At 30.3% G+C, this 25,159-nt stretch overlaps 4 protein-coding genes across 4 annotated transcripts; 1 reads left to right on the top strand and 3 right to left on the bottom strand.

Annotated features, from left to right (window-relative positions):
* Positions 1 to 620: 620 nt before the first annotated feature.
* Positions 621 to 2,210, top strand: LOC137808668 (probable calcium-binding protein CML18). The gene has a single exon (XM_068609910.1). The coding sequence runs from the start codon at positions 1,597 to 1,599 to the stop codon at positions 2,086 to 2,088; it is 492 nt and encodes a 163-aa protein (XP_068466011.1). The 5' UTR covers positions 621 to 1,596; the 3' UTR covers positions 2,089 to 2,210.
* A 6,482-nt stretch (positions 2,211 to 8,692) lies between these two features.
* LOC137808666 (uncharacterized) lies at positions 8,693 to 10,747 on the bottom strand. The gene is made up of 2 exons (XM_068609908.1): positions 10,493 to 10,747; positions 8,693 to 9,421 (listed from the first exon to the last, which is right to left on the bottom strand). The coding sequence occupies exons 1-2, from the start codon at positions 10,612 to 10,614 to the stop codon at positions 8,956 to 8,958; spliced, it is 588 nt and encodes a 195-aa protein (XP_068466009.1). The 5' UTR covers positions 10,615 to 10,747; the 3' UTR covers positions 8,693 to 8,955.
* A 1,445-nt stretch (positions 10,748 to 12,192) lies between these two features.
* LOC137808665 (binding partner of ACD11 1) lies at positions 12,193 to 16,781 on the bottom strand. Its single transcript, XM_068609907.1, has 5 exons — positions 16,634 to 16,781; positions 15,279 to 15,382; positions 15,108 to 15,183; positions 13,022 to 13,102; positions 12,193 to 12,940 (listed from the first exon to the last, which is right to left on the bottom strand). Exons 1-5 carry the CDS (start codon positions 16,637 to 16,639, stop codon positions 12,368 to 12,370), a joined length of 840 nt encoding a protein of 279 aa, XP_068466008.1. The 5' UTR covers positions 16,640 to 16,781; the 3' UTR covers positions 12,193 to 12,367.
* A 2,907-nt stretch (positions 16,782 to 19,688) lies between these two features.
* On the bottom strand, positions 19,689 to 22,224 carry LOC137808664 (dolichol-phosphate mannose synthase subunit 2). The gene is made up of 3 exons (XM_068609905.1): positions 22,055 to 22,224; positions 20,179 to 20,292; positions 19,689 to 20,088 (listed from the first exon to the last, which is right to left on the bottom strand). The coding sequence occupies exons 2-3, from the start codon at positions 20,266 to 20,268 to the stop codon at positions 19,936 to 19,938; spliced, it is 243 nt and encodes an 80-aa protein (XP_068466006.1). The 5' UTR covers positions 20,269 to 20,292; positions 22,055 to 22,224; the 3' UTR covers positions 19,689 to 19,935.
* Between the last annotated feature and the right edge of the window lie 2,935 nt (positions 22,225 to 25,159).

Here is a 25,159-nt window from a genome sequence, read left to right as displayed (position 1 = left end):
AAATAATTGGGAAACAAAACAATCAAATTCTTGATTTGGTATTTCATGTTTTTGGAATAATTAACTACATGGTCAGTTCTGTTAATGGTTACACATTAATCAGTCATTAGCCATTTATTTGACATTGTTAATTAGTGGGGTGGTTAATTGTTCCTAATAGATAATGAATTAGTTGAAAACACAACTAAAAATTCATGAGAAATGAAGTTAAATCTAAAACTTATTTCACTTTGGTCAAATTAAAGTACCAAAGTAACACCCTACTACATATTAGTTATAGGTAAAAAAAATAGAAAAGTAACACCATGAATCATTTGTTACTACATGTTTTCTTTTCTAAAAACCTCTCCTGAAAACAAAAGAGAGATGGGATTACATGCATACTACCACTGCAGTTGCTTGTACTGTAACATCATGTCCATATTTCCCTCATCTATTAGCAGACAATATACAGATATTGAATTATCATTTAGAATCTCTACATATTTAAATAGTTCATATGCTCTAAACTGTCCGCTATGAAGTTGCACATATTGGACAAAATAGAATGATGCATATTCCTATGCATTAAACTATATAGAGAGGTTAATTATTAGAACTCTCATATAGGGTAGTTACCATTACATGCACATTTTACTTGTATGACTTTTCAATATAGATATTAACTTACAACCCAATTCATATGGTTAGGAATAGTTAACTTTTAAAATCATAAAAAATAAAAAAAATTCAAAACCCATAAATTCTGTAAGATCCAATTCAACTAGAAACAATAAAAAATAATAAAAATAATCCAGTAAAGAAAGTTTGGAAAATTTGATGGATCACAATGACAAGTGCCCCACTATTGAAACAGACCCATAAGGTCAAAAGAGTGCTACAGTTATTCATTCCAACGCTGACGGACGGCGTTCCAGCAAGCATAACGTGGGAACTGCTCACGCAATTCCCGCCATTCTGCCTCCAATTTCGCCCTCAAACTTTCTAAACTTCATAACATTATTTTATTAAAAATGTTTCCATTAAAAATCATAGCTGCTCATATTTAAATAGTTTTAGATATTAAAATATACTTAAAAAAATATATTAAACTGACATTATAAGAATAAAGATAAACAAAAACAAGATTTCATGTACAAAGATAATTTTCTTGAAGTTCCAAAAGTTAAAATAATGAAAAGTTGGAGAAGTTCATGGAAAAATAATGAATTGTGAACCAACAAAGCAATGCAATTAATTATTAACCATCATTAATCACATACCACCTTTTCTATATAGTTTGACTTTGAGATGTAAAATCCACACCAATCATAGAAATTGAGCTTCTTCATCTTTCTTTATTTTATTTATAAAAAAATTCACTAACCTTTGAACTGTTCTTCTTTGGAACATTCAAAGCAGATCCGTTATTTGGGCAAACTCCTTGGAAAAGGAAGCTCAACCGCATTCAATACCCTGGACAAAACACAAACACAAACACAAAACACACACACAAGTGCCCTAGATCTACAATCAAATTAACACTGCATTTCTTCAGCATGCATCTTAATTGAACAAACAAATATATTTTAATTGCTCAAAACATCGATCGAAAAGATGAGCAAGAAGCACGTGGTGAAATTGGACGAGGAACAAATCGCGGAGTTGCGAGAGATTTTCCGCACCTTCGATCGGAACAACGACGGGAGTCTCACGCAGTTGGAGCTGAGCTCGCTTCTGCGATCGTTAGGTCTGAAGCCGAGTGCGGACCAATTGGAGGTGTTCATCCAGAGAGCGGACACCAACAACAACGGCCTGGTGGAGTTCTCCGAGTTCGTCGCGCTGGTGGCGCCGGAGCTGCTTCCGGCGAAATCGCCCTACACGGACGAGCAGCTGCGGCAGCTTTTCCGGATGTTCGACCGCGACGGGAACGGCTTCATCACGGCGGCGGAGCTGGCTCACTCCATGGCGAGGCTGGGGCACGCCCTGACGGCGGAGGAGCTGACCGGGATGATCAAAGAGGCTGACACCGACGGCGATGGGATGATAAACTTTCAGGAGTTCTGCCACGCCATTACTTCTGCGGCTTTTGATAATTCCTGGCCTTAACAGTTTTGTCTCTAGGTAAACTACGTTTCAATTTTTTTTAGAATCAAAAAACAAACTGTGTCTGTGTTATTCTGTTTCTCCATCAAAAATATATAAAACGTTTTTGTCCTTTTCCTTTTTCACCTCTTTCATCAATCTTTGCTCCTTGGATTATATGCAGAATCTGAATCTAACTTTCTGTCATGTTACTTTCTACATTTGTAAAACATTAATTGAGATTGATTCAAAATCAAAAACATCTTTCAACTCATCGTCACTCGTATTGGTTCTAACAACATCTTCAATACTTAGATTTAGAGTGTATTTGTGCTAATAGAAAGTTAATTATAAGCTTTGTAAAGAAAAATTATTCATTTTTATACAATTTTGTATGCATGAATTGGATCATATTTGTTTATATTTTATTACTGATAAAGAAAAATACTGAGATTTGAAGTTGAATTATTCAAGGAGCTCAAGTGGAGTAACCTTCTGATCAACTATATGTTAATAAAAAATTATGAATCTACATCTTATTTAACTACTTTTTAATAAATTCTAATTTATATGAGGAAAGAATACAGTAATTAAGAAGTGTGATAAAGAAAAGGTTATTGTCTTTCGAAATGAAAAAAAAAATTGTTATTTTGGAAACAGAAAATTAATTTAGTTCGTGATGTTAATGTCTGCCAATTAAATTGATTTGGTATTAACAGTAGTTTTGGGATGAAGTTAAATTCATAAATTTCAAATTAATAGTTATAATTTTGGATAAAAAATGTGTTCTTTATCTTCGTGTGTGCATTTGATTCTTTCCTCATTTCAGTATACAATGTAGGAAACAAATTAATAGGGTAAAGAATACTTGCATACAATAAAAATTAACCTATTAATTTGTACAGTATAGAGCTACGTATAATTATTTGTTTATTGAAATTGTGTCAATTAATTATATAGGGTTAATTAATTATATATACAACATTTTCTAATTATTAGCAATGAATCTAACGTTACTAGTTAATTATGTTATAACTAAAATATAACGTTATTAGTTAATTCACTCTACTCGTTTCTCTTTCTCTGATTAGTGTTTTGTTTCTTTGATTTGTCTGAATATGATTTAAGTTGTTTGCTTATGTTAGTCTCTGGTTGTGTGGGTTGAGTGCTGGTTGTTTGTTTTATTGGATTGGGTGTCTCTTTTATGTGCTTTATTGTTTTGTTTTGTCTTTTTGGATTCTTAATTCCGTTGTTTGAAGTTGAGGTTGCATATGTTAGCGCTCTAGTTTCTTTTGTTAGGTGATGTCTTTTTTTTTCCTCCGTTGGGGTGGATAGTTAGAGATGGGGTGCCTTATTTTCATGATATGGGTAAGGGTTGAACCATCCCAAAAGTGATTCTATTTATTTATTATTTCTTGTGATAAAAAAAAAAGAAATTTCTAACCATAAAAGATAGTAAAATCTTATTGATCGTGAAGATAGCTTTTCTTGCAAAATAGATAGTGAAACTTAGATTCATTCAAGGAACTTGGTCATTTTTTAGTAGACAGATATAAGTTGAGATCAAGGTAGTGCTTAGGTTTAGGTTTAAGTAACAAAATTTTGTAAGCTATTCAGCATTCTTTTCCTATTCCAAGAGGCATAGTTTTTTAATTTGTGTGGTGAGGTTGAAAGTTCATTGCTCTTCACACAAAAAACTGCAATTGAGTATTTCATGATGTTTACCACAACAGAAGCACAAGAAAAATCCAAGATAGGTATGTTTGAAGAATTTATTCCAAGTTATTATTGTTAAATCTTTTTATTAGGGTAGACAAACAAAGTGCTAAATGGCACACAGTTGCAAATTATAAAAACGATACCAAAAGAAACAAGTTATTAAAGTTATTAAAAATGTTGATATATTGACAATTTCCACATAATATAACTAAAAACAAAGTTAATTTTTTGTTGAAATGTGGACTTTGACAACTGAAATGGAAACAAAAATAATTTTTTATGAATTGTGGACTTTGACAACTATACAATGAAAGGCATCATTTTACCATTATGATATGATGTGATATCACATAATACATTTTCAAAATTCTTCAGTAGAATCTGCATTTCAGCAAAAAGAATCATTATAATCTGATGTAAGATTATCAATATGTTATTCTAAGAAATATCATCATTATATTTTTTTATCTGTAAAAAAAAATAGAATTACTTATAGTCCAAATCTTTATACCAATAAAAAACTATAACACACATTTTTAAACAAATATCATCATTATATATTTCATATGATCATCAAACAGAGAACGAATTATGACTTCGACCATTCTCATACCAATCACTTAATTCATTGACTCTATTAATAAAAAAAATTCATGCGAATAAATAAAGAATTTAGAATAAATTTTATGCACTGAACTGACCTTTAAATTTTTTTTATAATAGAACTTAAAATGATTATATAATCTAAAATAAATAGAAATACTTCTCTATATTGTATGGATGAATTAAAATGATATTTAAAAAAAAAAAAATCTGTAAAACAAATTTAAAAATATATCTTTAAAAACTCTTTTAAGAAATAACTGTTAGAAATAATCTACCAAGAATTATTTAGGTAGTATAATTGATCATGGTTCTTCCTTATCTCACTCATAGATAAATACTTGTATCCATTCCAACAAACTATGCATGATCTCAAACATAATTCACAAAACCTAAATGCATAACTCATTGTATATCCAAATGGTAAACATAGCTTGTATTTTCATTGTTAAGTCACTTCTTAGATTTTACCTCAAAATTTGATTAGATTTTTTATTTTGTCTTTTAAGAATGTTACCATTTCATAACTCGATACAAAAATGTGTTTGAATGAGATAATAATCTCTTAAAGTGAAATAACTTCTCAAATGCGTTTTCCACAACCTTGGAAATAACTTTTAATGTGATTTCTCACAACTTGTAGGCACAATTACAACCATGTACACTAATATCACATATTTCTTATGTAATTTCTACACCAACACATTTTTTCACCTTTTTAAGTGTAATTATACCGTTTGACGTGCATTAAAATTATCATTACAGATTTTTTAATTTACCACCCAAGAAAATCATGAAATAGAAACCAATTTTTAGATATCAAAATAATTAGTTACAATAGGAACTAAAATAGAGACCATTCTAGAAACTAAAAAAAATGGTTTCTAAATTAGTTTCTATTATTGTTAAATAGTTTCTAAATTGGTATCTAATTAGCAACTAAGGTTTTAACTACCAATTATTTAGTTTGTAAATTTGGTAGCAAAAACTTTGGTTGCTAATTAGATACCAATTTATAAACTATTTAACAATAATAGAAACTAATTTAGAAACCAAATTTCTTTTTAGTTTCTAAAATAGTATCTAATTTAGTTACTATTGCAACTAATTATTTTGGTTTCTACAAATTGGTTTCTATTTCGTGATTTTCTTGTAGTGTACAATGGTAAATTCATGATTAGAGCTTACTTGATTACAGACAAATTAGATAAATTTAAATATTTAAAAACTCAATTTATATAAATTAGATATGAAATCTTAATTCATCAATTAGAACTTCAAAATCATCAACTTAAAATTTGAAATAGTAATAGGATGGAACAATCAAATCATCAAAAGATTAATTGGTTTATCAAGAATTTCACTTTTAAACAATGAGTAAAATTTACATAAATAAGATATGATGGTCCTAAAGAACATAATAATAAATTAGTAATTAAATTACCAATCAAAATCCTTCATTTATATTCAACAAAATTCTAAATTTAGAGGTTACCTCTACGCACAATTCTTACAAAAACATTCATACTATGAGGCATTAGTTGAGAAGCAAAGCAAAAAAAAAATTATTGAAGAGTTGCTTTCTAAACTTTTCATTTTTTTTTTGTCTTTTTGAGAGAATTTTGCTCAAGTGCTAAAACTTAAACAAGTATTGTACAAAGGTGATAAAACATTATTACATGGTGTATTAATTGTCTCATGAAAAATGTCATGAGTCAAATCACAATTAGATTTAGATTGTTACACTCTTAAGGAGAAAAAGTGTGACATAAATATTTACTATAATTTTTTATCTAGTAAATATTTTATCAACAATTGATATCAAAATTAATATCACAAGTTCAATTCTCAATTAAATAATTGTTAAAAAAAAATTGTTATACGTTACACAACTATCGAATGACATAGATTAAATGTACTTCGTCACAATAAAAAAATTCAATTTATTTTAGACAATAATTTCATAAAAGATTGTTATAACTCTAATTTACCTATTAGTAACCTAGAAATGACTTTTGGTTCAACTCACTCCTACAACCCAACTTTATTTATAAAATATTTTTTATTTATTCTCAACGCCCAATTAAATAATTTAATTGAATCCAACAAGGTATACTACATTATTTAATTTATATATAAAAAAGGATGTTATACAATACATTTAATGTAGTTCCATGGGCAGACAGATAATAATCTACGTAACTGTTGTTTTGCTAACTGGTATGAAATGTTCGAAAATACATTTAATACATTCACAGTTTCAAAACTTAGAATAAGTGGTGCAACAAAACGGAAAATAAAAATCACAAATATATTTCATTAAAAAAAGTAAAATAATAGGATTGTTTAATCTCCAGTGAGGATTTCGAGTCTCTAAAATTGGGAATGGGTTGGAATATAAGACAGTCATAAAATTCAAAAAAATAAACCAAAAACATTGTGATTTTAGAAAACTATTAAATCAAAGAATCTTTATTCAAAAAAAAAAAAAAACAATTACTCTCTGGTTTCTCTCCAATGGTGTGTTTGTGTTAGACACACGTATCGAACATTGACACTCGTATGACACCTGTAGGACATGTATCGATGAAGTGTTCAATTCAAACAATATTTGTTAGATTTCTGACAATTATAACACGGTTCTAACAAAATTTTAAAAGAGAAAAATACATTAATTTTCTAAAAACTTTAACTTATCTATAAATCTTTATTATGATTATAAAAATAAATAACAAGTCATTTGATAATTATGTGTCGTCAATGTATATAATTTATAATTATATAATATATAGATTTGTGTAATCTATCTACAATTTAGATATAATAAGTATCTCGGTGTCCGTATTCATATCGTGTAAGTATCTATGTTTCATAGTTATAAACAAAGCACACATCTTCCGGCCGAAAACACAAGGGTACTTAACTTCAAGCCCAAATGAATAATCCAATAACATGAAATAACATAAAGAATTTTATTTCATACACATCAGAATTTTTAAAATGACTACTTCTACCCTTTAAATTTTATGGTCAATGTGGTGCGATAATTAGTTTCATCACTCAAAACAACTGCACATTTTAATTCATTTTTGCTGTGTTTCATTATATTACAATTTTTTTTTCAACTAGAGAGTTTCAATCATATTATCTTTGAATATATATTAGTATTAATAAAGAGGATTTCGTTTATGACTTGAATAAAGAAAATTCTGTTCATACATTATTCATTATTAATTTTACATTTATCAATATAATTTTTTTAATCTTTTAGGTTTTGTAAATATTTATTAAACTCAATTAACTATTATAATTAAAATTTATCATAAAAAATATTTATTTTGTAATTATTTTTTATGAATATAATTTTTTATAAATTTAATAATACTTTTTATTTTAATAATTATGATAAAAAAATATTTTCTATCATAAAAAAAAAAAAATTGGACACGCATGTGCTTGCATGTGTTTCCACTAGTAGCTTATAAAAAGAAAAGAAAAAATATCTCTTTTGATAAGCAATTTCTGGTAGAACATTATTCATATAATTTTAGTAAAATAATGATATGATTTAATTTAGATTTCAGTTTTGTGGGATAAATTTTTCTATTCAGTTAAATTTTTTAAGTTATTTTTCATGTAAACGCTGTCATCGAACTCTTTTTCTTACACATTAATTTTCTAAGTTATTTTTTGTATAATGTTTTCCTTACTTTGCTTCGTCACCCAACTCCATGCTAATTTAAATAATATTTTTATGTTATTTCTTCTTGTCGATGCGAGTTGATGGCGTAGATTATTAACAATAGCAAAAATTCAAGTTTGAAAATTTGGATGGTGGTTTGATAATAAAGTGCTGCAAAGGAAAATAAATATTAGTTCAAAATGTTGTCATTCAAGAAATATTCATTAACTTGGGAGACAACAAAATTGAAAATGACATGTAAAATTGTTGACTTATCATATGCAATAACCCACATTAGGTTCTGGCACCACATTCCTTGAAATGCAAATAATTAAAACACTCAAAGACAAGTATAATGTTCAATTTAAAAAATATGTAATTATAGTGCAGTTCTAATATAATTTAAATTTTTAATATGATTATAAAAATAATGAACAAATCATGAAAAAACATTTTTCTAAAAATACTTACATAAATTATATAATAGTAAATCCATATTTTCATATTTTAGAAATTATTCGTATCTCTATTCGTATATCCGTAAGAGTGTTCGTGTCTATACTACAACTATGTTATACATGGTTTTAAGTTTATATTTCATGATATACCTCTATCTCCTGAATATTCTAATTGAAATCATTCTTGTTTATTCCATTTCCTAGGTACTGCAATCAGTTCTGCAGTTCTCTAACAGACAAATGCCACAAAGTTCATTCTCCAAAAGGAAGATCAACAGACTATACAGTGTACAAAGACTACTGAAATAAGAAAAAAAAAACAATAGTTAGGGAAAGAAAATACAAAGCAGCTTCCATCACCACTGGTTTACAGCATTTACCATACTGATGAATCATAAGTGCTTTTACCCTACACCAGAAAATAAGATGCTAGTTTCGCAACATCCATTGCATGATGTCCTTCCTAATAACATCACCTGGCCAATTTACTCTATAGTTTGGGCTAAAAGCATCAGAAGCATTGCTGTTGAGGTGCCTGCACTGGGTGGTAGTCCCAGCAAGACTTGGAGGCCGCATCATCTTTACAATGGAGGGGAAAGGCTTTGACCATATGACTTTTTGTTGGAACCAAGTGTTTTGTTTACCTGATTTTCTCTTGAATAATTGATAGTAACTAGAAGTTTTGCTGTTAGAAAATTTTGCTGCAAGCTTTGTCAATCTTGAACTCGGGTGAGGAGCACTATTGGAGAGTGAACCCCCCTGAATTTGAGCCAATGGTTTCATTCTATTTAGCCGCTGCAAAATGTAGTTTCCCACATTCCTACCAAATGTCATGTCTCTTTCTTGAATGGTCTGATTAACTTTGAGTGCTACATTGAATACAGCTCGTGTTCGTCTGTTAAATTTAGGATTTAAGATTTAGATTTAGGCTACTAACATTAATAAATCATTTTAACATGTTCATGGCAAAGCACAGGAAAACAGGGAGAAAGGTAAATATCACGCAACTATTACATCTCAAATCTGACTGCTTATGCTTTGAATGCTTAGCAGCAAGAAAAAATCGCCTGCTACCCAAAGACTAACTAATATATTCTTTTGAACACACTCTTGGTATTGGTTGAAATTTATTGGAAATTACAATTCTTTTTCTTTCAGCTATTGTAAATCACACAAATTATTACAAAACACACCTTGTACAATATCTATTATCTAAGATCATTACCAAGTATCACCCAAACAAATCAACTTCCATCATTTAACTTTCTGCCCTCTGGAATGTACAATAACTAAACTTGATCATCCTAGGTGAAGCAAACTAGAATGATTGGATACAATATTTATTAAAAAAAACATTAAACACTTTCTTGGTGTTCCTCCCAGGATTTCCATGAAAACGACACCAAGTTTTAAACATTGTAAAACACACAAATGCTTTCACTAACAGCACTGGCAACTTGTCACTTTTAAAAGGACATACCATTTCCATACGCAGAAACTTGACCTCATGTGCAAAAACTTAAAACTAAAAAATGGGGGCAAAAAGGGATATTCTCATATAACTAAAAGCACGTTTGGATACAAAACTAAAAGAGCTTTCGAGAAAAAGTTTTATATTTACAGCAAAAAAGTTCTCAATAACTCGTTTTCCCTGTATCCAGACAGGTCCAAAGTCGATTCAGACGTCCAGCATCCACAAATTCACATGAAAGGAATAAAAAAATCGAATTTCAAAGGGATGATAGTAAAGGAAAATTCTCCAACTCTGAGCTATAAAATCCAAACATTTCAAATCCAATACTTAATAAGACAATCCTAACATGCATAACAAAACCAAAGCAACATTATCACTACTATATGTAATCTGAATCGCCCAATTTACCTATTTCATTACTTATTTATGAGGAACACGAATCGACACAGCATTGGCATGAAATGAGGAAGATGAAAGAGGAGAGAAAAATACCGGTGAAGAAATTGACGGATCTTAGGGGCTAGGATCCTACGCTGAGTCCTGAGGGCGAGCCTGTAGGTTCGCTTGAGGCCCAAAACATAGGCAGCGGCGAGGGTAATCTCCCATAACACCATTTCTTTTCTGACCCAGATTGCTCAGTGACTGTGTGTTCTAGGGTTTATAACTTTTCTTCATCAACATTTTATTTGATGCATACTTCTCAAAAGTTGCACGATTTGCTTGTTGCCCAAGATTTTGTTCACTTTGCGATCGCATCACAGTGACGTCTTTCCGCCATTGGTTTTTACTTGTCTCATCGTGACCGTTGGATTTCGCTTTTGTTTTATTCCAACTGCTGAAAAATCTGTGGGCTTTCACCTCCCATAGATATAAGTATGAAATTCTCTCTTTCTTTTCTTTTTCTTTTTTTCATTTTCTTGGTTCTTTTTATCAAAGTACTACAATTTTAATCCAAATTTTCGCAAATGTTACAATTTTTTAATTTTCATAGAATTCACTAATTGCGTATACCATTTTGTTTACACCTGTTGCTTTTTTTTATTATTATAATAACCTTCTTAATGTAAAACTGGAGTGTAGCATTTAAAAACTTAAAAAAGGTGTTTATGTAATATTTTTAATCTTAAGGAGATGCATGTATAATAAAAAAGGATGGACAATCTAATGCTTCTAATACAAATGGGACGTTTGTGTAGAACTTTAAAAAAAAATTGACATTTCAGTGTAATTCAAGAAAACTTCAAATTTTGTAATTCACGAAGTATAAATAAAATAAAAATATTTCTATAATATAAAATCTAAAATGTATTTGTTAAGAATAAAATGATTTTTCCACCGATGTAGATGAGGAAGAATCAGTCTTCTACCAGTCTTTACAATCCACAGGGAAAACCAATAGTTCTAGCTGAGGCAAATTCTTCCTACACTTGATTTTTTTAACCTACACCATATAATTTATCCACTCACAATATTATCCCCTTATCCCAATTTACATCTATGCACAGTCTCATTAAGCCAACACTCCAATATTCCTCCACCATATACTTTCATTTTCCCCAACTAGTTCTTCACTTTTTCTCATGCTTTCATTTTCCCCATCTAGCTCCTCATCTTTCCAATATCATTAGGCCCACATGCTTAAAAGATGATATCTAAGCTATTTTTTTGCCTAACTTAAAATCTTGTTTTCTAAATAATGTAGTCAATTGTTCGACCTCGATAAAAGGACGGTTCTACCAAAGTCATTATAAGACCAAGGTTTGGTAATAAAAAAAGAAGTTTTTGCAATTTTTTTAGTATAATTTTAGCCCATATCTTCCCGTATCACAAAATCTTCCAGAGCCTGGTCCTTGTTTATCATTTCCACTAGACTGCTTTTTCCTGCACCTCCATCACTTCTTCCAAGAGCAACATTGTTCTAACAGAACCTCTCACACACAAACACACGAACAGTGCAACAAATAGAGGTGCACTGCGGAGGAGGAGGATGAAGTGGGGTTGTTTTATAAATCTGAACATCCGGGTGCCACTTCAAACTTCAAGCATGGGTTGCAGAATGCAAATGGCAGTATAAAAGTCCACGTTTGATTAAAGCAAATATACCTTTTCTTGCACAAGATGCGCCTCAACGGCAAAGGTTATTATGCTACCAAACGGATGGGGGGACCAGACAAGACCATAGAAACAAACCATTTCAAACAAGGGAAAATTCATTTTATCTAGCTTATGGAAGTAAGAAACAACTGCAAACTTAGTGCATCTAACTAGTAAAACCAGTGTTACATTCATTTCCAATCAGATAAAAGGGTGGGGTTCGTATGGAAACAATTTTCAAGAGTTTCAAAGAAAGTATGTACAAGAAGCAAATCAGAGGATCAAACCCTGAGCAGGAGCAGGCTTGGAAGAGTGCAGATCGCTAGTTGCAGCTGCTTTTGGGGAGTCAGAAAGGACCTCTGCATACTGGTCTTCTACTTTTCGCTTCTGTTCCTCTTCTGCATTTACTACTTTCTCTTTTGTCTTCTGTCCAACATCCTCAGCTGCCTTGGCAACCCTATTAAAAGCACCAGTTACCCAAGAAGTCCCAGTGAGCACATATCGGTTCTTCATTATAGCAGATCCTGCAGTACTGACTTTCTGTTCTGCAACTGCAAATGCTGATTTGGTCTTCTCTGAAACCTGAAACTTTTGATCCACTTCGCGAACTCTATCACTTACAACAGAAGCACCGGCACTTATTTTCTCACTAAGCCCAAGTTTTTGGTCAAAAGAAGTAACTTTTGCTGAAGCTGTTGAAGTTAACTGATGTTTATCATCCAAAGTCTTTGCTTTGTTAACAGCATCCTTCCCTAAGATAAAACCCTTGGCAAGCATGCTGGTTACCACATCCTCTGCCTTCCGTAAAGCAGATTCAGCACCACCAGGAGTTTTACCCTCTGTTGCCTGAAAAATATTACATAGCTGTTATGCAAAAACATTAGGTAATTAAGTACAATATAAGTAGAGGATCTTTACAAAGCTTACAGATGATGTCAAGGCAGCAGGTGGAATCTTGTAATCTGGATCCAGTGCTATTTTAACTGACAAATCAACAATCGTTGCTCCCTGAAATATTGAAACATAGTCAAATTTTAGTATGACCTCAAGCTATAAAGAATTCTACTTTAAAGGAACAAGTATACACCCATTTTAGTTTTTCATAGACATACAAGGTAACATTTGGCATCACATTGCCTCTCCATATATAAATGAAATTTAATGCCACTAGTTTCATTCTTCGTGGATCAATTTGACATCATTTTAGGGGTTAATATATAGAGAGTGTGTTAGAGATCTCGCATTGACTAGGAATAAGGTCATATTATAATATATAAATCGGATGCAATCATTATCTTACAAGTCAGTTTTGTGAGATTGAGTTAGGTATAAACTCACTTGCTAAGATGGTATCAGAGCCTATCATTCTTCGTGGATCAATTTGACGTCATTTTAGGGGTTAATATATAGAGTGTGTTAGAGATCTCGCATTGACTAGGAATAAGGTCAAATTATAATATATAAATGGGGATGCAATCATTATCTTACAAGTCAGTTTTGTGAGATTGAGTTAGGTATAAACTCACTTGCTAATATGGTATCAAAGCCTATCCTAATAAAGTTTTTTGGGGCTATCAGGGACTATCTTAATTTGTTGTGGGACTCTTGTTAGACTACCTATAAATATCTAATCCCACGCTCAAGATATTCATTCCTCAACATGAGGGTTGTGTTGGAGATCGCAAATCAATCAAAGTGAGGTGCAATCATCATCGTTTTGTGAGGTTGAGTTAGGCATAAACCTACTTACTAAGAGAAAAAAAAGGTGGCGGTGTAACAACCATTTGATTTTGCATACATGTTTCAAGGACCAACAACACATAATCTTAGGGAAAAAATAAGCATTTACCAATGTAGCAAGTGATGAACAATGTTGTGAACTCTGAGTATATCATAACATTATTGTGGTATCCAACTAATAAATATAAAAATTAAACACATTCCATACAGAGGCAAAATCATACCACCTCCAAGTTCCACGTACTATTTCCTTTTCAATTGCTAGACAAAATCACTCATAAATAAGACAGCTTAGTGGCTAGGACCACATGGAAAACAACTTATACCATTGGCATCAATAATATTGAAAGATGATGGAAATTTCCAAAATAGTTCCTAGTAAAAGGATTTTTCTATCTAAGCAGAGAAGGAAATGTTTCCAGTATCCAACATTCACATGAATCAATAATTTAATGTAGCATACATATCCAATAGGATTATTGAAAATCATAGTAAAAGGAAGGCCAAACTTTCAGGATAAGAAAAATTATTTACATAAAAAAGAGGTTTACTATGAAACATTTCTTGTTAACAAAATGAAACAATGGAAAATTAATATAAACTAACATTGGCATCAGTATCAGTATCAGAACCAACTTCTTTCAAAACATTTAACTTTGTATTGGGAAATGAATGGGAAGGATGTCGCATATGAAGCTTCAAAATTAGCACGCATATGTTTGCAGACAGCAAAATATCCAAGATACTGGAAAATATAAAATGAACAAACTTCTTTTGGGACATAGAAACACAATGACATGGAAATATTCACGTGTGTTGAAGATAAACATGCATATGTTGCAGACAGAAAAAATCACAGATGCTTTTGAATTTTAGAACACAGTAAAACAATGAAATAGAAAGATTCAGGAAGATTGAAGATTAACCAACATATGTTAAAGAAATTCAAGAAAAGAGAACCTTCAAAAGCCTTTAAAGTAAAAAGTTTTGAAACATGTGACACAACATGGTTCTGAAATTATTAAATATAATCTACTCTTTTGAGTAAGTTGCTGGTACTGCATTGTCTTGCTTTAAAGCCAACTGTGGCGGTCAACGTTGCATAATGACATGCAATCCTGAATCTTGAACTTTCAACAAAGAATATATGTTTTGGTTGTCAATACAGGACAACTTTATTAATTGTTTGGCACACTCAATAATTCTATAAAGAATCATGTTTGATAATTGACACAAAAATATACTAACTGGTAACAAATGCCAGGCAGATTACCGATAATAATACTGCAGTCTCGGCACCTTGTGAATCCTTGAAGGTAACAAAGGCAGTTTGAGTCCGTTCATCATAACTGCATTAATATATAAACTTACAATTTGTATAATAAAACTTAAGAGTAATAACTCAAAAAAAGGAGTAAAACACCAAACAGAGCAACTTACTGACCTCTGCATTTCAACATATTCAATATCACCAGAAAAGGAAAAAAATTCCTTGATATCTTGCACAGTTGCTCCCAAGGAAACATTACTGACTTTAATAGTTTTTATCTGCAAAGAAAATAATGTAATTCTAAAAGGTTAAAACAGTGCAGAGAACCCACCACCTTATATGCACACATGTTCTCAAATCTCATGCTTTTGGACAAAATCAAAGCATATACTAGTACTCAATACTGAAGTACATTTCCTAAAAATGGAAACTTCCGTGGTGATGTTACCTCAGACCATCAGTAACGATAAAAAGAAACATACATATAAATGATATAACTATTATCAAGCTGTCAATTCACTCTTACATTTTTCAAATGTTGATAATTGCCCCTTATAACTACCATTCACATATTAACCCGGCCTTGTATAAAAAGTCAGAACGGGGGCATAACTTATGTAGGAGAGTTCAAAATTTAACAAACTTAATTTGGTAAACGGAGAAGTCTGGTTTAAAAAAGGTTAAAAACAAATGAGGAAGAAATCCAGAAATCTTAGTCACCTGAACCAACCCCTACCACCCATACATAACCTACACACAGCTTAATCAGCCATGTAAAGAGTTATATGCGTATTGTTAAAATTATACATTTGCGTCACCACTTCACAAGGATTACTAATATATTTCTTCACTCTTTACCCATCAGATAAATGTATCTGAATAATTATTAAACAAGTTTAAAGAAAAACATAGCATCTTATCTAATCCCGCTATTCAATCCTCCCATTTAACATCAGCGATGCTGTTCAATCCATTTTAAGGGGAACATTAGTGCAGGGCAGACGAAACATGGAGATTTCAATTAAAAATTCAAGATAAACCTCTCCAGAATCTGCAATCATATCAATTCGACACCATTCTTACAAACTCTTAAATGAAAATCATACCACACACTACAGAACAGTAACTTAAGAGCATCTCGAACATAAATCAAATAACATAAAGTTTATTGGTCCGATAGATTGCAATTTCTCTCTAAAGTCAATATACAATAAACCAAACCTCCGCACCAAAACAGAAATTTCCAAATCGAAATGCCAAACATTAATAACTCATAATAAATTCACATGAACTACCCAGACAGCACGGTTTCAAAGAAAATAAAACTAAGACGGATCTACTCTTCCACGTTCTCAGTAACTGAACAAGCTTTGCGAAAAGTACGGAATCTGCTCCACATACAAAAAATCATACGGTAGTGGCAATGTTTCATACAGTACGCAAATTCAAAGAGAGAGAGAAATTTAAAAATACGGGAAATGATTCGTCAAATAACAATACGAGAAAATAAGGATGCGATTGCAACTCACCGACATCGTAGAGATCTCCGGTGACCAGAAACCGCCGCAGAGAGAGAGAGAGAAAGAGAGAGAGAAGAGTTCAGCGAAGAGAAAAAAACGGTAGAAGTTACAGTATTCTATTTTATCTGTCTCAGTGAGAAGACTTGGAAACACGTGCCGGATTTGATTCGCACGTGCCGGTCCTAGGCAGCAAGGCATGCAAACCGCGTGAGCGTCATTGATATGTAAGACTTTGACTTTCCACGACTCACTACTAAAAGGTTTAGAATCTCTAAGAATACATTTAATTAATAAATTTTTAACTACTAAAAAGCAGAATTTTTTCCTTGAATAAACTAAATTAAAATAAAATTACTCAAATATATCTCACACTTTATTTTCCAAAAACATATATGTTTAATGTATAAATTCAGAATTTCACTTTTGGATAATCGAATTCCAGATTTTGTACCATGGTTTTCAACTCTAAGAATGACCTGTTTTCCTTTCTTTTTTGTATTTTTTTTAAAAGGAGAACGAAAAAAAATATTAATTCTAATTGTGCACTTTTTGAAAACAAAAAAAAAATATTATTTTGGGTTGTGCAAATAAATGTAAACTTAATTAATTTAATAATTATTGTAATTATATATGATGATAATTATTTTTTTGAATGTTAAAATAATTTGGAAGGAATTCGTTGATAAGGTAAAAATATTTGAAATGATTATTAAAATATATATGTGTGTATGTATATTTAGAAAGATTGGCATAAATACATACATATTTAAACATCTATCATTAAAAAATGTTATAAAAGATCAACTCAAAATGAAAGCAAAATAAGAACACAAAAAAAAATGAAAAATACAGATTTGGAAACAAAAGGAAAATGTATTCAAAACTAAACCAATGTTCCATATCATCAAGAAAAAATGCATGTTAATTATACCGGTTGGTGTCATGTCATTTGATCTTGGGGATCGACCGACCGGTTGAAAGTATATTTAAAGTATAGTTATAATAAATGACAGTTAAGACACTTATAGAAACTCCATACAAATCAGAATCACCTTCCATCAAATTTGGGTAATGTTTCGAGAAATCAAAGTAACCTCCCTAAAAATCAACTAACTCTGATACATGCTAAATTCAGTCCATAAAACATATGGCTCATAACTCGATGTTATAAATATGCTCTCTACTGTAGAGTAGGGTACATTGTCAGAGTACCTTTTGCAAGTCAACTTCCGACCGAGCACTACGAAATTAAGGAGAATAAGTCTTGAAGTCTAAAGGAGTGAAGTATTGAGGAACAATTGAGTGTTTGACACCACAACAATTGTTACAATCAATTTCAGGTACTATCTAGACTCACTTTGTCAATACAAATACACTAATGATAGGTAAATATTTGATTATTTTTTTTTATCTCATAATGATTCTAATTTTCTTTCCATTGTTTTTTTTAGAGATTTTTAGCTTCAATCGATATAATGAGTTATAACTTTTGATATAATAATAAACACTTAATCCAACAAACATAACTCCTAATTACCAATTAGGACCTGAATTTTGGTTCAACTCAACCCACTCCTAACATTCTCTCTTCAACAACCCAACTTTACTTATAAAATATATTTTATTTATTCTCAACATCCAATTAAATAATTTAATTAAATCAAACAGCATGGTATACTAAATTATTTAATTTTAGAAAAGAAATAGGATGTTATATAATACATAACCATGTAATATAAGCAAGTTGATCCCCTACAATTATTTGGCTAGTCTCTGATTAGTTTACCCTTTAGGTTGAAGTAAAATAGTGGAAGAGAGAAAAAATGATAAAAAAAATTGTAAAGATATATGTGTTAAGTTTAAAAAGAACGAAAATAATATTGTATATATTTTTTCGACAAGTTAAAACCACGTGTTCGATTAGGGTTGTATAGAACACTAGGTTCACAAACGTCAACTTTTATATTTTCTTACTAAAACTATATCAACTTAATCAATTGTATGCATCAAATCAGTGATGTTTAAACAACCATCTAAGCCCCCATGGAGAAATATATCTCCTTTTTTATTATTTCAAGTTCAATTCTCCATTTTATTAATTGGGTTCTTTTTTCCTTCTTGGTAGTTGGTCGTGTGATGAAAACATTACTTGGTTCACCTTTTAAAAGAAAAAATAATGACATTAATAGAATCAAGGTGTAAAGGTTGGTGATTTGGTATGCCTTTATCCAAGTTCCTGGACGGCTTCTTCCTACACCTCCATAAGTTCTTGTATCACTTTTTTAGTTTTTATTCCAAAAGTATTCTTATTTAATATTTCAAATTATACAATTCAGAAGTTTTTTTCTAGATTTGTAATAAGCTACTCTATTATGTAATTCAAAAGTCTTTTGTAATATGTTTCTGAATTACATAATTCAAAAGTCTTTTCTGGATATGAGATTAACTTTTGGATTGTATAATTCATAGGATTATCTCAAATTTTTATAAATCTAAAAAACACTTTCCAATCCAAAAATATCTTCTGGATTATATATGGAGGTGACACAAAAAGGATAAAAAAGTATTTTTCACATTTAATATAGGGATGACACATAATTTAGTATAGGGATGGAGGTGTAGGAAGAAGCACTCATGTTCGTGTTCAAGCAAAACAACCACATATTCATTGAGAAAGTTTCAAATAAGAAACAAATAATCTCAATCTACATGATGCACAAAATAAGACTTGTCAAACCATGCTCAAATCATGCTTTATATCTTGTGATCCATGAAATTTAGATAAATACCTATCTTCACTCCGACAAGCTGTTGTCTTTACTCCGGCGAACTTCTTCAACTTGCAATGCTGAGTCCAGTCACAGGTGAAGTAATGCGTAGTTAAGTGATAAAACAATTGTCCACATCAATATTATTATTGTACAGTTTAGAATTACTTTCTCCCCTAAATAACAGTTTAAACATCCCCTTTTATAGTTAAGTATAGCGATACTTTCATAATTGATTGATTTAATTTTTTGTAAGTTCATTCTTCTCTCTAGTTCAGCATTGATGTCGGATGTAATTTCTAGCAATCAAAAAGAGTACACACTCCTTTCTGTGTATAATTTTTTTACAATATATGTAACAAAATTCTTTAGCATGCCTCTCATTGCCTAAATCCATCCATGTAGTTCCATGGGCAGACAAACAATAAACACAATCTACGTAACTGTTGTTTTGCTAACTGGTATGAAATGTTCGAAAATACATTTAATACATTCTCAGTTTGAAAACTTAGAAAAAGTGGTGCAACAAAACGGAAATAAAAATCACGCCTTCTTTCTTTTGGATTTGAGCATCACCAATCCAACAAATATACTGAAGAAGCAAACCAGTGCAACGCCAGCAGAAACTGGTAAAAGAATGGCATACTCTTGGGGTAAAAAGTACTTGTGAACGAAATGATCATCATCCACAAATGGCTGAAAGACCACACAATATCAATAAATAAAAATTGTAATTAGGAAGTTAAAAAGGGGAAGCCATCATTCATTTAAAATAGTGTCACTAACCAGGATGATAACCCAAAATGTATAGTAGGTAAATATCGACAAGCTTGTAATGGATAACACAAATCCAACTGCCCTGTCTGCTAATTCCATTTTGCTGTTGACTGTTCTCACTCCCTGTTGACAACGAAAGATAAATAAATAACTGCTCCCATTCCCAGTATTAGATAATAGAACCACACATTAAAAGTACTCCACAAACTCAACAGTAACTAACCATCAACAAAATATTGTTAGCGCTTCTTTGCACACGTAAGTATTGCAGTCTCAATAATGAGTTAGAAAAATTCAAACCTTGTATAATTGGATGTTGTGGTATCCTTCTATTGTTTTACAGACCAATTCACTCGTACATTTTTCAAATGTTGAAAAATTGCCCCTTATAACTACCATTCACATATTAACCCGACCTTATAAAAAGTCAGAACGGGGGCATAACTTATGTGGGAGAGTTCAAAAGTTAACAAACTTAATTTGGTAAACGGAGAAGTCTGGTTTAAAAAAGGTTAAAAACAAATGAGGAAGAAATCCAGAAATCTTAGTCACGTGAACCAACCCCTATCACCCATACATAACCTACACACAGCTTAATCAGCCAGGTAAAGAGATATATGCGTATTGTTAAAATTATACATTTGCGTCACCACTTCACAAGGATTACTAATATATTGCTTCATTCTTTACCCATCAGATAAATGTATCTGAATAATTATTAAACAAGTTTAAAGAAAAACATAGCATCTTATCTAATCCCGCTATTCAATCCTCCCATTTAACATTAGCGATGCTGTTCAATCCATTTTAAGGGGAACATTAGTGCAGGGCAGACGAAACATAGAGATTTCAATTAAAACATTCAAGATAAACCTCTCCGGAATCTGCAATCATATCAATTCGAGACCATTATTACAAACTCTTGAATGAAAATCATACCACACACTACAGAACAGTAACTTAAGAGCATCTCGAACATAAATCAAATAACATAAAGTTTAGGTGATGTGGAAGTTTGGATGGACAAAGCCATGAAAGTATGTGCAACCAAGAAGGAAAAACAAAGCGAAGAAAGAAAGAAACTAGGAGAAAGATCGAGATTATGACTCGGAGAAGCTAGGAATTAGAAAGAATCCAACACCACTCCAACTCCATGAGATAAGCAAGGTGATCTGTCACTTGAGACCTAACACTCAAGATAAGAACCTAAAAGAGAGAAGCTCCGAACTTCTCAGAAGTACTCAAGGCTTTTGCAAACAAATGACTTTTCTTTATAAAGTAAAAGTGTCTTCAAAATGATCAAAACCACCTCTTATATAGGAGATGTTTGGGAAGGAAAGGAGGTAAAAAACTCCCCCTCGTCTTGTACATGTAACCAAGCACAAAGAATTGTTATCCCCTCCTTCCTAGCTAACCTTGTGCCCAAACAAAGGGTATATTACATGAAATGAAAACTATCTATTTTCTTTAGAATTTCCCTATTGTTGTAGTGTTCTTTATTTGCCTCCGTGTCTTTACCTTCATCCATAGCGTGAAGAAATTCACACCAATCATACAAATTCAGCTTCTTCATCTTTGTTTATTTTATTTATAAAAAAATCCACTAACCTCTGAATTGTTCTTCTTTGGAACATTTAAAGCAGATCCTACATTAGGGCAAACTCCTTGGAAAAGGAAGCTTAACCACATTCAATACTTTAAACACAAAACACACACAAGTGGCGTAGATCTAGAATCAAATTAACACTGCCTTCCTTGAGCATGCATGTTAATTGAACAAATAAATATTTGAATTGGTTAAAACATCGATTGAAAAGATGAGCAGGAAGCAGGTGGTGAAATTGAACGAAGAACAAATCGCGGAGTTGCGAGAGATATTCCATACCTTCTTCGATCGGAACAACGACGGGAATCTCACGCAGTTGGAGCTGAGTTCGCTTCTGCGATCAAATGCAGACCAATTGGAGGTGCTTACTCAGAGAGCAACAGGAACAACAACTTTTTAGCAGTCTCTGAGTAACCAAATTCTGATCAATTTTTCAGCACTGAAACTACTCTGCACAATTAAGAATTCGATCTTTTATAAGTATAATTTAGAAAATAAAGTGTGAAAAGTCTATTTAGAAAAAAAAAATTAGGTTTATTATGAGAAAAAAATCCTAAATATATTTTTTGTTTTATATAAAAACTCTCATCTTAAATATCATTACGAAATTTGACATTTCACTATTGACACATCAACTAACATCAAGTTTGGACAAAACACATCAATAAACTTGACATTTCACTAGATTGCCACCACATGAAAAAAAATATTATTAAAATAAAAAAGAAAAAAAATACATGAAACTCATATATTAACAAAAACGGTACATAGGTAATTTATACTATTAATAAATAACTCATAAAAAAACTAGATAGAAGTTTATTATACCAATAAAAATACTCACTATTAATAAAACATAAGTTAGCAAGTTTATCAGCACCTGTATTCACTCCACAAAATATATTAGAAACCTTAAACCTGATTTATTGATGGTAGTTAAGACAAGTGTTCCACCTATTACAAAAATATTTATCTACTCATTGTTATTTGTTGTTTACATTGTTTTTTTTTATGTCAATTAACATAAGAAAAAATATTATTTGACAACCACTTTTTGTATTGGTCCACATTATAACTTTCACATGATCGAGGTCATGACATGAAAAGAGTATTTTTGTCACTTGAAGAGGTGTAATTTGGAGAAGGGTTGTCAAATTGTTGGTACTCTTAACATAAGTAGATATTAATATATGTATCATTTTTTTCAACATATGGGTTTTGGTTTAGTTCTTCTATATTTTTGTATTTTTTTTTTTAATATTTTTTTCATATGATGACAAATGATTATTGTTACTTGAGGCATCAACATAACTGAGATGTGAAGTTGCATAATGATACTGAAAACTTTTATTTAAAAAAAATTATATATTAACATAATTGTTAGTGTCACAATAACAATTTCAAACAACTTATGTAAATTATATATTTTCTACTGCGAAATAAAGTTTTTATGTTATTTATATATTTATAGTATTGGACTCTTGCTTGTATATTTTTTTCTGGTAAATTAAAAATATATAAAGGTAAATTTTACATTTTAAAAAAAATAAACTTGTGATTTATATGATTGTGCTGTATATGTAACCAAATGGAGCTTAAATTATTTTAAGTGTGATAAATAAACTATTTAATAATTAATCATATTTTATATGTAATCATTTTTAAAATCATTTTTTTTATTTAGATTATGCAAAGGAAAATGTTGAAAGTAAAATTATAACATAAAAGACATTAAATTATTTTGTGACATTTAATTTATTTTGTGTTTTTCTTCAGATATTTTAGACCTGAGCCAAAACTATTTTAACCACACTAAATATAAAGTACAATACATAATTCTTTTATAACAACGATCTTCAAATAAAACAACTTTCAGGGAAAAACAATGAATTATATATATATATATATACTTTATTTATTGAATACTGCAACTAAATTATAATATTTTGTTATACATTATTATAGATTAAAGTAATGTACTAAACAATATCTCATTATTTATTTAATTATATATATATATATATTTTTTTTTTTTGTTATAAATATAATAAACAAAGTCACATAAACTAAAATAAAAACAATACATATATTTCATTTAATATATCTAAATTCAAATTCCTATAAAATACCTTGATAAAGTATATTTGTTGTAAATTTTGGTTCACTTTTTATTTCCTATATCCAGACAAAGCAGTAAATTAAAATGAAATAAATATGTAAAGTGTATTTGGTTATTCATTGAAATTAACTAAATTAGTGTTCACTTATAATAACATAATGGATTAGGTAAATTATATAAGATAATAGATCATGTAAATTATTTTTCTATAAATGATATATTATTTTCCATCATAGGGTAATTTTTTTATTACATGTTTGAATTAATAAAAGTAGGATAAAAAGTTTATTTGGACTATTAAAAAAATATCTTTCTTGAAATTAATCATTTGCACCTATAAACTTTCTATTTATTTCTATTCATGTTCTAAGTATTAAAAAAAAATTCACTTTAACTCTTTTTTTTAATGTTTTACTTTTTATCAGTCTATCCAAACAACTATTCTAATATTTAGAATGAGTATCTAAAATATATAATTCCAAACAAACTTTTCAAGAGGCTCTTAATAATAATCTCTTTCGTAATGTATCTCAAAAGGACTTGTAAAACTTTTACATAAAATAATTTTTTATTTTAGTCCAAATTTTAAATTCTTTTAATATTTGTAAAAATTAACTATTGAAATGAGTGGACTAAAATATAATATGACAATATATATGTAAGTGAAAAATTGCTGTAAAATATTTTAATATTCTTATTCATATTAAAAATATGTTAGTGATGTAAAAAAAAAAAAAAAAAAACTGACATATTCTAATAATTTTTTTACTATAAGTCTTAAATTTTCGTTCAATGTTAAACCAAAACTTATCTTTCGAAAATCCATTAGTTCATCGAAGAGATTTTATTGGTTTCATAACTCGAAGGACACTGTACCTTCCCATAAGAACGTGTATAGTCATGAAAAAACCTAAAGTAGATGTATGATGCTTCACTTTCACCATAAAAGAACCCCATTTTTTTTGTTTACTTTGTAGCACTTTTAAACATGTCATATACGTCACTATCTACAAATATAATAAGTAAATGTAATGTTTCACACGCTAGTTTGGCTAATTAAAGAAATATTTGATTAAAATGTTAAAATTAAATGCTGGATTTCAACGTGATTAAGTTTTTTTATATTAATACTCGTAATGATAAGTTTTTCGTCATCTTCCTCTTAGATAGGAGTTTCTTTCGCTAAGTTGGGTTAAAATTAGCACTAATGGAACGGTTAGGCGTATCCTAGTCTTTATACTTGTGAAGGTATTTTTTGTGAGAGT

Source organism: Phaseolus vulgaris, chromosome 3 (assembly GCF_000499845.2).
Source record: "Phaseolus vulgaris cultivar G19833 chromosome 3, P. vulgaris v2.0, whole genome shotgun sequence".
NCBI classification, from domain to species: Eukaryota; Viridiplantae; Streptophyta; class Magnoliopsida; order Fabales; family Fabaceae; genus Phaseolus; species Phaseolus vulgaris.
Note: the sequence above shows the minus strand (reverse complement) of the source record. Positions and strands in the feature narration are given on the sequence as shown.

Excerpts from the sequence above, each read along its gene's own strand:
- LOC137808668 (XM_068609910.1), top strand. The coding sequence starts at position 1,597 with ATGAGCAAGAAGCACGTGGTGAAATTGGACGAGGAACAAATCGCGGAG.
- LOC137808666 (XM_068609908.1), bottom strand. The coding sequence starts at position 10,614 with ATGGTGTTATGGGAGATTACCCTCGCCGCTGCCTATGTTTTGGGCCTC. Across the intron at positions 9,422-10,492 it reads ATCCGTCAATTTCTTCACCG|ACGAACACGAGCTGTATTCA; the intron begins GTATTTTTCTCT and ends TAAATTTAACAG.
- LOC137808665 (XM_068609907.1), bottom strand. Across the intron at positions 15,184-15,278 it reads GAATATGTTGAAATGCAGAG|TTATGATGAACGGACTCAAA; the intron begins GTCAGTAAGTTG and ends ATATTAATGCAG. Across the intron at positions 12,941-13,021 it reads CTGCTGCCTTGACATCATCT|GCAACAGAGGGTAAAACTCC; the intron begins GTAAGCTTTGTA and ends AATATTTTTCAG.
- LOC137808664 (XM_068609905.1), bottom strand. The coding sequence starts at position 20,268 with ATGGAATTAGCAGACAGGGCAGTTGGATTTGTGTTATCCATTACAAGC. Across the intron at positions 20,089-20,178 it reads CATTTTGGGTTATCATCCTG|CCATTTGTGGATGATGATCA; the intron begins GTTAGTGACACT and ends GTGGTCTTTCAG.